A 14,641-nucleotide genomic window follows, 5' to 3' on the forward strand; every position below is an offset into this window, starting at 1 on the left:
TTTCTTTTCTTTTATAATGTCACCTGATGAAGGCTGTTATAAGCGCCGAAACTAGTCGTATTTTATTACGACTAGTTTCGGCTTATAACAAGCAGAAATTAGTCGTACAAATTTCAGCTTGTACGACTAATTACAAGTCGTACAAGCAACTTGTAGTTAGTCGCTTAATTACAAGTCGCTTGTAATTAAGTGACTTGTAATTAAGTCGTATTTATTAAACCCCCCCCCTTTTTTTTTATCTAACTCTCGGTTTAAGTCATTTAACTTTATTTTACAATATGTATTTCAACCGAGTTGTTGAATATATATATATATATATATATATATAGGCGCAAACTTGACTTATTTGTCTGTTTACTTACTTGGAAAATATAGTGAAACCAGGTTTAAAATAGCTTGGCATCTTTAACATATATTATAGCCAAGGTAAAACTTTCTACATCTATCTCTCATCCTGAGATTTTTATTTAATAAGGTCAAAGCACCTTATCGTAACTTGTTTTGGTAAAATACTTATAAGCTCTGTATTACTTAACCTTGGTATTTCTAAGCCTGGCTCCCATTGATGAGACCTCAATAAAGGTCGAAACCGGTCTGGGTAGTGGCCCCTTGCCTTTAATGCATAGCATCATACATCTCCTCAAGGAGATGGGCTTTGCATTAAGGGTAAATATCAAGAATAGTGATCAGAGCTTATTCCACCTTTACCATGAGTTGCCTAGACTTGCACTACTTTGCAGGTCACCTAGACTTGCACTACGTGCAGGCGCAAACTTGACTTATTTGTCTGTTTGCTTATTTGGGAAGGAGTAAATCCAGGTTTAAGATAGCTTGGCATCTTTAATATATATTATACCCAAGGTAAAAAACTTTCTACATAAAACTTATATATATATATATATTTTTTTTTTTTTTTTTTTACCTTGGATAATGTATATTAGGGTTACCAAGTAATTTTATAAACTTGGTTGTTTTACTCCTAATCCCAAGTAAGCAAACAATTAAGTTTGCGCCTGAACGTAGTTCAAGTCTAAAGGTGGTGCAACACCAGGGCAACTCAGTGTAAAGGTGAGCAAAGCTCTGATCACTATTCTTAGTATTTTTCATAATGTAAAGCACATCTCGCTAAGAGATGTATACTGCAATACGTTATGGGTGGGGTCACTACCCAGACCGGTTTCAACCTGTTTTGAGGTCTCCTTAGTGAGTAGCTAGACCCTAAATACCAAGGTTTTAGTAATACAGAGCCTTATCAACTTTACCTATACAAGTTGCTACAAGGTGTTTTTATTTTGAATAAGAATCTATGGATGAGATAAAGATGTAAATAACGCTAATATAGTAACCTGGTGTTACCCAAGTTAAAAAAACTTATTTTCATCTATATCTCCTCCAGAGATTATTCAAAATAAAAACACCTTGTAGCAACTTGTATAGGTAAAGTTGATAAGGCTCTGTATTACTGAAACATTGGTATTTAGGGTCTAGCTACTCACTAAGGAGACCTCAAAAAAGGTTGAAACCGGTCTGGGTAGTGACCCCACCCATAACGTATTGCAGTATACATCTCTTAGCGAGATGTGCTTTACATTATGGAAAATACTAAGAATAGTGATCAGAGCTATACCCACCTTTATAATGAGTTGCCCTGGTGTTGCACCACTAAAATAACCAAGTTTATAAAATTACTTGGTAACCTTAATGTGTGTGTGTGTGTGTGTGTGTGTGTGTGTGTGTGTGTGTGTGTGTGTGTGTGTGTGTGTGTGTGTGTGTGTGTGTGTGTGTGTGTGTGTGTGTGTGTGTGTGTGTGTGTGTGTGTGTGTGTATTCCTGAGCTTCTACTCAGTTGTTATGGTACATTTTAAAAATAGATATTTAATGATTTTAAACCGAGATAATGTATTAAGTTTTAATGAAAATGATACAACTAGTTTCGTCCTTTTACAGCCTTCATCAGGTATCCACTAAAGGTAGAACACAATAATAAAAATCGAAGTTACAAAAAACTGAGAATTACAGGCAAAAATGCAATACATAATTGACACAAAAATGTTGTATTTTTCAGGTTGTTCTATCCAACGCGTCATTGTTTGTTGCGTGCGTGCTTGTAAGTTCTCGTTAACGCCAGTATTGAACAACTGCAGCATGGCTATCAGGGATGTTGTAACTTAGATTGCTGTTCAAATGTTCAGGATTAAGGAGAATTTTCCTGGACTCCACGATTTTCCTTTCAAACTCATCACTGCAGCGAAAAATGTTTTCGGATTTATCCCAGCACACTGAGTGACTCTGTAGATCATCATGAGGATTGTTTGAGAAAAGAACATGACTGGATAGCACAGATGCATGTGATCTTTTATAGGAGATGTCTCTCTCATGCTTCTCTATACGTAGTTCAATAGATTTGTCAGTCTATCCAAAATAAGGAATATTACAATCGCACCATAACTTGTATACACCTGGATATTTCAGGTTGTGATGAAATCGTAAAAAACGTGTAGCGAAAAACGTCCTAATGTTGTATTTTTAAGGACTTTAACCAAATTATTGGAGACTGAACTAATGTAAGGGATGGAGATGCTACCTTTAAAATTAGTAGTTTTGCGTAGTACACTGCCTAGGAGGATCCAGAAGAAATTTCTTAATCGTTTTTTTCAGAATATATATATATATATATATATTACATACATGCAAAGAAAATGGTTGTTCAGGGGATGACAATATATCCACAATATTTCATGAAGATAAGTCGAAAGGCTTCACCAATATATTTAATAAAATTAATATAAGAGAAATTTTCTTTCCCTGGAATTGAAAACTGGGAAATGCAGAACAAGATGGACTTCCTGAAGAAATAAAAGCATTTTCAATAACAAAAAAAGCACTTAATAAACATTTACACGATAAGACAAACATCGCCAAACGTGAAATGAAATAAACAACAAAATATGACTGATAAAACGAAATATTGGGAAGTTATTCTAAACTATGGAAATTTGACTTTTACTGAACACAAAATCAAACATGGAAAATGATTCGAAATAAAAAAAAAAACAGAAATTTATGAATATCTAAATATATAGTCACAGAAAAGGAATTGGGCGAAAACTATTTTATCAACTTTTATGAAAGTGAAGAAGAGATAAAAAGTCAGAAATATTACAGACAGAAAATCTTTGAAATTCCAATAATAATTTAATACGATCAATCATTTCAAAATTAAATAATCGGAAATCAGCTGGACCTGATAGGGAATAGCTAAAATGTGCAGGTTAAAAAAATGACTGAAAACATGAAAAATTTAAGAAGCATATCTTTAAGAAAGGGATGCTTAAGAGTTACAGCTGTACAAGTGAGAGGAGCCTCCATGTAGCCATTTAAGGAATGTGGAGGAACCGAACAGGGCTTCTGACCTAATGTCCATTCCTCACCTTGTGGTGCACCCTGTTAGGTATCTATATACTGAACGAACGAGGATGGGCTGACAATTTGGGATTTAACCGACCAAATTGTATTCTTATTGGCTTAAACCAAAATATAGAATGATGGTACAACATGACAAAATTTCATGTCGGCTGGGCGTCGCCCGGTTAAACAAGGTCCCCGTTCTTTTCGCCAGGGACCAGGGCAGACAGCGAACATTCAGCTACTGGAACAAATCCTAAAATCCACCACAACTCAACATCACCCCCTTCTCTGGGTGCGCCACTGATCTCAGCCATATAACCTCAAACATATACAACTTCTAACTGTATACAAATTGTAAATCCATCGAACTTTTGGATGCACTTTGGACCCTAAATAATCCTAAATAAAAATAAATCACCGACAAATTTTAATCCTCCCGAGGTGGTAATAAGCATTACTCTTTAGTCCTAACTGTATGAAAATCGAATGATAGCAAACAACCCTCCACTGATACTCGAAGTTAGTGAGATTTCCAGTTACCGCCCGGTGTTTCTAAGTCTAATTGGTAATACTGTATTAAACAAAAGGAAAAATATTACATAAGTGGGAGCAATGGGAATGGATACGAGTGAGACATGAGAAGGTGAAGTGGAGTGCCCCACGGGCTCGTACTAGGGGGCCACCTACTCTTTAATTTGAATATTAATAATATTGATGAAAATTTAAATTGGTTGATGATATTCAGTTGTTTGCTGACGATACAAAACTTGACAGAGCAACAGTAGATAAAAGTGATGCAGATATCCAGCAGGATGATTTAAAGAAATTGGCATTGTGGACGAAGAATAACGATTGTCAATTTATGGCAAAATGTAAGATGAGGCACTTGTGGCTGAAAAAGTTATGCACTATCTACCAGTAATTGTCCAGACACTTTAGCAATTTACATTTGATAACAGCAGACGAAAGCTAATATCGAGTATGTCCACCTTTGGCTTTGATCACTTCCTGTACGATCACTTCCCGATCGAGAACGTGCTGGTCTGGACCTCAATCGCCACTCCAATTCGTCCCGCAGGTGTTGAACGGGGTTGAGATAAGGACTCTGCACAGGCCAGGGCAGTCGTTTAACACCCATCTGTTCATACCATTCCATAACAGCTGAAGATTTGTGGCATGCGGTATTGTCGTCTTGATAGTAACACGGATTCGTTCCATAAGAACTCCACAGTGTTGGCAGCGCCTGATTATTTAGAATATTAAGGTATTGAACTGTTTTTATGGAACCACTGATCCCACTCCAAACCAGCTGAATGCACCCCACACCATTACTTCACCACCAAACTTTACTATGGGTACAGCACAGTGGTAGCAAGCGTTCACAAGGCTGCCTCCACACCCACACCTTACCATCAGACTGGAAACAGTTGAACCTTGACTCATCACTCCAGAGTACCGTTTTCCAGTGGTCAATTGTCCAGTTCACACGCTGTTTGTACCAGGTCAGACGAGCCCCGTTGTTCATTGTTGTGATGTGTGGCTTGCGTACTGCTGCTCTTTTATTTTCGGCGATCGCCCTGGGTGTTTTTCTGCACTAGTGATGCCAGTACGTCTCCATTTGTTCATCACATCAGCGACCGTTGATTTTAGATGCTCCAGTTGAGCGACAACATCACGTATGGACACGCCACCAATTTGACAGCTCAGGATGATACTACTCTCGAAGTCACTGTGTTCACGTCATGTTTCCATACTACCTGTATTCAACTGCTATGATGAAATATTGCTTCCTACTATCCGTATACCAGTTTTTATGTTATTAACAAACGTGGAATGTTCCATAACTTCAAATTGCAGGGGTGTCCACACAATTATTAGTAGATAGTGTATACTGTGTATCACATTCGTAGTGCTGGATTGCATGAAATTATTTAGACTAGGGACTTGCCTCATCAATTATAAGCTTAAATAGCTCACAGTACCTCATCGGAATATTTTAGGATTACTTGGATGGATTACTTGAAAAACACTAAGAAGTAGAGATAGGGAAGTTATTATCTTTCTTTATAAGGCTATGATTCGTCCTAATCTTGTCCACTATTTTGGTCACTAGAGTTTAATGCCTGATCATAAACTGTTGGGGAGGGGGATTCAGAGACTAGTACCAGCTGGTAGCAGGTTTCCGGAATGCTTCCTATGATGAGAGATTGAGATAGGTTTGTATGTGAATGTCGTTGTTAGGTGACTGTCTTACTCTCTTCCATAAGACGCCTTTTATTGAAATGCTTTAAAGATGTCTTGATTTATCCATGGATTAATAAGTGCATGTCTCCTATTTCTTTGGTGTTTTGTTGTTTTTCTGAATATTTAAGTAAACAGAAATTTGAGGCTGTCGTATAAAGTTTTTGGATCATTTATAGTAAGTAGCTTGTTCTGTGTCTTTTATCAGCGATACATTTTACTGTGACAGTAGAGTGCTGTTTATCTAGTGGGGTTTTATTGCATGTGGAGAATTTTAACTGAAGTCTTGTGGAATGGCGTTACGATAAATTAGTGGTCAGCTAATTTAGTGTTGATTATCGTTGACGTATGTGTTACTTGGAGTCGTTGTACTAGCTTAATATGTCAAGACATGTTAGTGGTTGGAGAGCCAAGGTCGAGGATGTTAATGATAATATCACCTATTAGAATAATTCTATGTGTTATGTAACTGTCGATGTCATTTAGCCATGTTTCTAATTCTTGTAGGAAGCTGAGAGGGTTTCTATCTAGAGGTCTGTATATTTTGTCATGTATTTGTGGTTGTAGTTATCCATGATTTCCAAATGGTTTTGCATGTTCGAAAGTGTTATTGCTTCTGTCACACTGTGCTTTTCATTTACAAAAGCGATTATGCCACCTCCTCTTCTTTGTGATTCACATAATGTGTCACGTTGGTAATTGTTAATGTTATACGCACATGCTTCTGTATCATATAGAGAAACTTTGGTCAGGACTACAATATATTGATATATGTTGACCAGGGGTGACATTATAAGCCAGTATTTCTTTATGCTTGCTATGTTTCTATAACCAAATGACTAACCTTTTGTTTATAGAAATAGTTTCATATACCGAGGATGTACTGAAAAGTTGTGATAATCACCATGGAATTGGGATAGAACCATGTAACGTGAGCATTATTTCTACATATTCCCCAGGAAAATGTTATACACTTGCTACAACGAAGCTGCATCATTTGCAATCCTCTGATCCTCTGTGACACGTTTCTCTTCTTTCTCATCCTTAAATGACGGGTTGAGTTCTCCCTATGTGCAAATCTTTGACATCTGGTTCTTTCTCTTGCCATTTCTGTCATCTCTCTGAAGCTCGGTAATTGTGACTTTCTTTCAGAGACTGCAGCCAATTTCTTTATGGTCTACCTCTTGATCGTTTCCTCCAATGATTCCATTCAAGATTATATTTGGTAATCCTTTCAAAGATTACCAAATATAATCTTGAATTCTCTAGACGTGTACAAACCATCTTAATTGTTGTTTAAGAATTATAGCTATGATATTTTCTTTATAGTTTAATTCATGTTTTACTTGCTCATTTGTTTTGTGTTCTGACTAGTGAGTTTTATTTATTTTTCTTAAGCATTTCATTTCGAATGCTCTGATTTTCTGTATTTCTTTCTGATTGAGTGTCCAAGACTCTTCTCCATATGTTGCTGTAGATATAATAATGGTTTTATACCGTTTTAGCTTGAGGCTTTATGAAATGCTCTTATTTTTCAATATTTTGTTTAATTTATTCATATTAGACCATCTTTTGTAAAGCCTTTATTTTTCTGTTTCTGTATTGTCGAAGTTGTGAGACTGCCAAGATATGTAAATTGCTTTACTTGTTTAAGGGGTGGCCATAAAATAACTTTCCTTCTTTTGAGGCATCTGTAGCTAAAATCAATAAACTGAATGAGACTCAATTTTATATTGACACTTTTGAAGGCATGGGGAGATGAATTATGCGAAAAAAAGATTTAGTACTAAAAGTCGCCGATAGGTGAAATTTTGGCGCTGGAGGAGCCGAAAACAAGCAGATAATTACATTAAAGGCAGATAAAATGGAATATAACATTTCGACGGTGTAAGCGATAGCCGGATCACTCATTTCAGCTGGATATGTGGTGTGTTAAAATGATACTAACAATAATAATAATTAAACTAAAACAACAACTTGCGAGAGACATAGGAATTAATGTAGTGATTGAACTCAGAGGAAATAATGTTTTATTCTTCAGAATCAGGGTCCCCTGGACCACATACACGATTTTCAATGCGCTAACCTTTCTTGAGTACAACAAATTGCATCCGGTGTGCAACATTCTCTATAGCTGAATGTAAGGAGTCGGATTGGATGTTCATAACAGTCCATTTTATGTTCTCTTTCAAGACATGCAAGTTGAGAACGCCACCAACATACACACAACCGATTTCTAATATCCCCACAGTCAAACGTCAGATGGAGTGATGTCCGGGAATCGAGGCGGCCATGCTCTCGGAAAGAACTAACTCATAATCTTCTCATTACTGAAATGCTGGCGTAAAAGGCGCTGTACTGAACGTTCAATGTGTGGCCATGTCCATCCTGCATGAAAATGATAACATTGTCTTTGCTGCAATGCAGGAATGACAAAATTTTCCAGCATTCGTCGATAAATCTCTCCAGTAATGGAGCAGGTTAGAGGATCTGTAGGGGGTAATACGTTCAAAAAAATATGGGCCTATTATGAAATCGGCTGTGAAGACACATCACTCGGTTACTTTTGGAGAATGCAGTGGTACTTGCTGGATCGCTTGGGGATGCTCAGATGCCCAAATTCTGCAGTTGCGAGTGCTGACCGACCCATTCAGATAAAAATGAACCTCATCACCCCACAATATTCTCCAAGGCCAGTCACTGTCGACCTCCATTCGGGCAAGAAACGTTAGCGCGAAGGTCAAGCGCTTATCATAATCTGCGGTAGTCAGTGCTTGCACACAACAGGACTTATACGGAGTGAAGCAAAACATTTTCCGTAAGATTTTCCAGACTGTACCATAAGCCATATCAAGTTTGCGAGCTATGGCACGAGTGCTTGGACCAGTACTGGTCCCTGTGTCGTCGAACACCGCAATAGCAACGTCTGTTACTGTCTCTTCTTGCACTGCTTTCCGTTTTCTGCCAGATCTAACTCCTTGTGATCCAATTTCTTCAAACTTCTTAATCATGGCTCTCAGTGCTACAGCTGACATAGGATCTGCACGCAGGTTATGAAGCTTTCAAAATTCCCGAAGGGCCGCTACGGCATTGTACTGTTTAAGGTAAAACAAGTACAGATACCTCCAAAGAAGGAAAGTTAATTATTTTTATGGCCACCCTGTATGTGATTTTCTAAGTTTATTGATTTTTTCCTCATCTCTTCCTATTTTCATTTTTAGTTTTGTTTAGATTGATTTTTTTAGATTGAAAAGTTTTGCATTCTTCATTTAAATTTTTAAATTTTTTTCCAATTGTTCTTTAGATTCTGCACTGGACAGAAAAGTCCTGGGCATAAGTGGTATGCCCCGTACTTTTCAGCCAGGCTATTAACTGTAAAAATATGGTCTATAGCAGACCTTCCAGGTCTGAATGCTGCTTGATCTTCCCTGTTGTCGCAATCATTAAAATCTAGATTCTATTTCGAATAATGCATGTGAAGATTTTATAGATATGATTTTATAGCCAATTTATGGGCCTATAAATTTTCACATTTTCATTTATATCCCCTTTTTTGAGAATTGATATTATGATGCCTGTCTTCCAGTTATATGGAATTTCACCAGCATATAGTATTTGGTTAAAATTTTCGAGCAGGAAACTGGTGGTTACTATGCAACCATATTTCAACAGTTCAGTAGGAGGTTCATCGTAACCAGGAAACTTAGTTAAGTTTATTTGGTTTATTGCATTCAAAATTTCTTCTTTTATTATAAATAGCATTTTTTGCCTCTTCGTTTGTGTTTTTTCATCTGCTTCCCTCTGGAAAAGTATCTGGTAATATTTTTTCCAATTTTTTTAATCTCCTGGATTGTTCCAGTAACATGTTGTCTTTATCTTTCATTTTTAGTGGTCTATTTTGGGGTGTTTTTGCTAATTCTTTAATAATTTCATATACATTCTTGCTATAATTCTTTTTATCGGCGTCTTCAAACATTTTTTGCTTTTTCTTCTAACCAAGCTTTTTTTTAAAATCTGCACATTCTGTGTATTTCATTTTTCATATTCTTTTATGATTGCTTATTTTCCTCTTATTTTCTGTATTCAGAATATTTTTCCACACTTTTTTCTTCTAAATTTTCCAACTTTTCTGTGGTTATGCACTCGTTATTTGCTCTAATTTTTGTTCTAAGTGTTTTTCTTGCAGCATTAGACATAACTGCTCTGCCCATTTCCCATGTATTTTTTACATTATCAAAGGATATTTTCTTTAACTCTGCTTCTATTATTACTGTAGTTGTTTTGTATAGTTATATCTTTCAGTTTTGATATGTTAATAATGTTGCATAGGATCTTTGGTTTGCTGTTCTTAAATTTCAACTTAATTTTTTTAGCTAGTAATTCATGATCCGAGTCAAAATATGCTGTTTTTCAGGGTTCTTACATTATGGATTGAGGATTGCCTATTTTTGATCAAAATGTAATCAATACGATTTTTAATACCATCTGGATATGTCCATGTGGATTTGCTGATTATCTATGGAAAAACGTGGTGTTTGAGATGAATAGATTGTTATGTTTATAGAATCCTAGCAGTTTTTCGTCCCTATCGTTTCTCTCGTCCACTCCAAATTTGTCCATCATATCTTTTATGTCTGGTGTAAATCACTCTCCCTTGGCGTGGAAGTTTCCAATTACTATTAGAATATCCTTTTTGTCCGTTTTGTCAATAAGGTCCTCTAGTTGCTGGTAGTATCTAATTCTTCGTCTTCATGTGACTGATCTGGAGCATAAATTTGGATAATTTTGAAAAAAAAAATCCCTTTTTCTTTTCCTTTTAATGTAATTGTTATTATTCTTGAACTATATAGTTCTAAAGTTAAGATGGTTCTGCAAGCGATTACTGATTATTATTGCGACTCCTCTGTGTGAATTATCTTCCCTTTCTGAGTAAAATAGTTTTGCAATCTTCAAATTTACCATGCCGTCTTCTGGTCAGTGTGTTTCAGCAATACCTTTTATATCTTACTTGATCCTCTCTAGCTTTCTCCATCAATCTGATCTTCACTGGTTTAAGAAGAGTCCTTATATTCAATGTTAGGAACTGGATTATTTTTTCAAGTTTACCATATAGCATGTCAAAATCTTGCAGGATGATTTGGATAGATTGAAGTTCTGGGCTAGGGAGAATGGATGTCAATTTAATGTGACAAAATGTAAGGTTATGCATTTTGCGGTGAAACGATTAGCAGCAGTATATCACATTAGTCGAACTGTACTCCAGGAGATTGATGAGGCCAGGGACTTGGGAGTGTTGGTGGATAGGGAGATGAAGTTTAAGGGATACATTGCAAAAGTGGCTAAATCAACTCAACAAATCACTTGGTTGCTGAAAAATACTTTGACGAGCAGAGACAAGCAAGTTATTGTTCCTCTGTACAGACCTTGATAAGACCTCATCTCGACTACTGTTCCCAGATTTGATCACTTAGGTTTCTTCTTGATGGGAGGAGGTGGAGAGGATCCAGAGGCGAGTGACCAAGATGATAGCAGGTCTATGGAATGAACCTTATGAGAACGAGTTGAAGATTTGTGGGTTGCAGAAATTGGTTGATAGGCGGAAAAGGGGAGATATGGTTAAGACATTCAAATTGCTGAATGGTTTCTATAGGATTAATTCAGAAGGATATTTTTGAGATCAGGATTGGTAGTGGGAGAACTAGGGGACATTTATAGAAGCTGGGCAAGAGTGTGGTCAGCAAGGGTGTTAGAGCTGGGTTCTTTGCTTTTAGAGTGGTAAATGAGTGGAATAAGCTGCCAGAGTCTGTTGAGGGTGCTATGACAGTGAATGAGTTCAAGGCAAGGTATGATAGATTCTGTGAGAATGTCGAATAGTTGTGTGGACATGATGTTTAGGGCCTCCCTGGATGTAAAGACTCCCTGGAGTCGCTCGTAATAATAATAATAATAATAATAATAGTAATATTTCTCAACTGTTTCCTGTGATCTAAAAACAGTCCCGTCGGCTGCCCCAGACGCGGTAGCAAAATCCCTACGAATAGAGAATTTTGGCAATTTTAATGCAGCCAGTTTGTCACTTCACTGCTGCAATTGCCTTTACCTTTAGCTGGGCATGGTGGGAAAGATTAGACTCCCACAGCATGAGAATAAACTAAAAAACGAAAGGTGCTCCCCTGGCCTTCGAATACTCTGATAGCTGTGGGGAAAGAGTAAGAATAAAAGAAAGAAAAAAGAAGGGTAGGGACAGTCTACAGATACTATAACAGATGTATATTATGTGAAGAAAGGTATGGCCCAGAGTCAGATACCTCCTGTCGCCACTCCCGTACTCACTAAGTGACTCCTTCAGGCTCACGTTATTAGTTTATAATAATAAAATACCGGCTGAATCGTGCTCGCCTACTCCCTGGAAGGGAATCAAAGGGAGTGGGCGAGCACAATTCAGCCGTATCTAACTTTTGGAGACTGAGGGAGAAATTCAATCTCCACTGGAGACCAATTACAGATAGCTAGCTCAAGACTATCATTAACAGTATCTGGTATCCAGTGAAGAGAGAGAGACAGATGGCTTGCAAGTGCCGTCATATCGTCGTCCTTAAGCATTTTAATTGTTCTAGGTGTTTATAAGAACTTTTCAGCCCTCCTTCGTAACATCAATGTTGCTTAAAATTCTAAACATTTCTCATTATTGATATGCAAGTTGTTTGTCCTCCTTCCTATTGCCATTCAACACTACTCTTAGCTCCCTACATGAAATACACTAACAAAATACTCATTAAACCTTTCTACCATATCTTTAGCGGAAATGAAGTGGCAACTAAAGTCAGCCTTCCATATTCACCCTTTCTTTTACTAGTAACATAACTATAGACTTCTCTAGGGCTTTGCTTTGCTGCTTCAGCCAATCTCCTTTCGTATGTCAATTTCTCTTTCCTTATTATATTACCTCCTCCATAACATCCGCTTTCTCAGAAGTTCCTTCATAATTCCATTTCTTTATTTATCTCCAAAGCTTGGGAATACAACCTAACTTTGTCCTATGTAATTTATTCCATAGGACAATGGAATAAATTATATACCCACCACACATCACCAATTTATGTCCTCAATTTATTGTCTTCTCCTGCTTTGTAATTCCTCACATATCTGTTGTTCACGAAGCTCGTCCCTATCTAGCCACTCCCTACGTTAAAACCACATGACCACTCTCCCTGACTAGTAACATCGTGATAACACCTGTCATCACTGTTTGAGAATATATTATTAAATATAATACTTGACTCCCACGTGTTGCCTCAATCACATGCTGCATAAGATGATTGTCTCAAGAAACTCAATGTCCTTACTCACACATATTTCCTGCTTCCAGTCAATACTTCAATAATTAATGCCACCCATTATTAAAATCCTCCCATTGCTCACCAATCTCATCTGCCTGAACAGTTCAGATTCTTCTCCTTCTACATTCCCTATGTAGCATCATCCCACTAAATATGTACATTCAGCGCTAACCTCAACTTCACACCAAATGGCCTCAAAGCCACCATCATTATTGCTTTCTTTCTTCATATTCCACCTTGAGAGGACATAAATGTTCCGAAATAATCAGTAATAACATATCTTCTCTTTTATGTTTTCTGTCTTTTCGAAAAATGCTATAACCATCAGATTATATTCTGGTAAGTACGTCATCCTCTGTTAATCATGTCTCACTGACACCAGATGATTCATAGGCTGATTAACTGTATCAAGGCCACAAATTTTGCACCCTTATTCCTAATACTCCTCTTGCAGTAGTAAATAAGCAAGGTAACTTTCCCCTAATTCAACTTTCCACACCACAATTCTTTATCCCATCATTCCAGTAATATGACTCTCTTGGTCATTGGACTGAAGCTGTCCTTCATCTTGTCTTCCTTTGTCTTTGATCTCACAACTTTGGTATTTTACACCCACTGCCCCACTGTCTAGTTTCAGCTTTCCTGACTGGCTACAAGTTTGCATCCTCTCATCAACAATCTACCTATCTTGTCACTTCCACTTTCACTCAAATTCAGACTATCTGTAGCAAACAGTTCTCTCCCACCTTTAAATTTACCCCCCCCACACACACACATCAGCAAACCCAAATCTTCTTTTCCAGCACATGGAAATAGAATATTGGAAAAACGGGACAGATTAACATCTTGAAATCATGTCTGGGAACTCAGGGATAAGTTTTGTGAAAACGGGACATGGGCACTATTGTTTAAGGAGAAGTAGGATAGATAGGTTCGGCCTCCCTCGTGTGTCTTTTGACGCATTGAGGTTGAGGGAGTAATGATTAATATCTTTAGATGTTAATCATTAGGTATTATGCATATGTTGTGAATAATGGTGAGTATGGACTTCTGCGAAGAGATTCTCTTTCCATTTAGATACCCGGTTAACAATAACAAATAACTAACCGAATTTTTTGTTCGACATAATTATTCCGATCACTTTTTTTTTTTTAAGTAAATAATTATCACAACTTAGTTCTCTTAGTTCACAAGTCTGACACGTGGTTGCGGTTTTATAGTTACATATGGTGACAGTGATGTTGTGGCAGTGTTGTTTCATATCAGATTAGTTTAATATATGTTATTATATTATATTATCTAGATTATATTAGAAACATTTGAATTATCCGCTAACATGGGAAGAACGATAGTATATGACGAGGGTGTTCAAAAAATTATAAATTCCATTTTAAAACATAATGCTCAGGAAACGGGTCTTATAATTGGACAGGTAAAAGCACTGTGTTAAATGTGGATTCGTTTGATCTTTATCCTATTATAAGTTTACCTACAGAGGCACTTTGCCTGTCCCATTCCTCGACTCTATTGTTTGTTGGGTGGCATAATTGACGATTAGCATTGGCACCAGATGATTAAAAGAATCGCGTTCCTTATCTCATTATATTCGTTATGATTGTGGTGTTATCATAAAATAACATGACAACACATAAT

The 14,641-nt window shown here is 37.0% G+C and overlaps 1 protein-coding gene across 1 annotated transcript in view; it reads left to right on the forward strand.

Annotated features, from left to right (window-relative positions):
- Positions 1–14,250: 14,250 nt before the first annotated feature.
- LOC150096364 (protein odr-4 homolog) overlaps positions 14,251–14,641 on the forward strand; it is a 180,940-nt gene continuing 180,549 nt past the window's right edge. The window contains exon 1 of the mRNA XM_090409180.1: positions 14,251–14,420. Within this exon, the coding sequence (XP_090265306.1) occupies positions 14,325–14,420 (96 nt within the window). The 5' untranslated portion in view covers positions 14,251–14,324. The remainder of the gene's footprint in view (positions 14,421–14,641) is intronic.

Source organism: Typopeltis vanoorti, chromosome 19 (assembly GCF_054136105.1).
Source record: "Typopeltis vanoorti isolate ZY-2024b chromosome 19, IOZ_Tvanoo_1.0, whole genome shotgun sequence".
Classification (NCBI taxonomy): domain Eukaryota; kingdom Metazoa; phylum Arthropoda; class Arachnida; order Uropygi; family Thelyphonidae; genus Typopeltis; species Typopeltis vanoorti.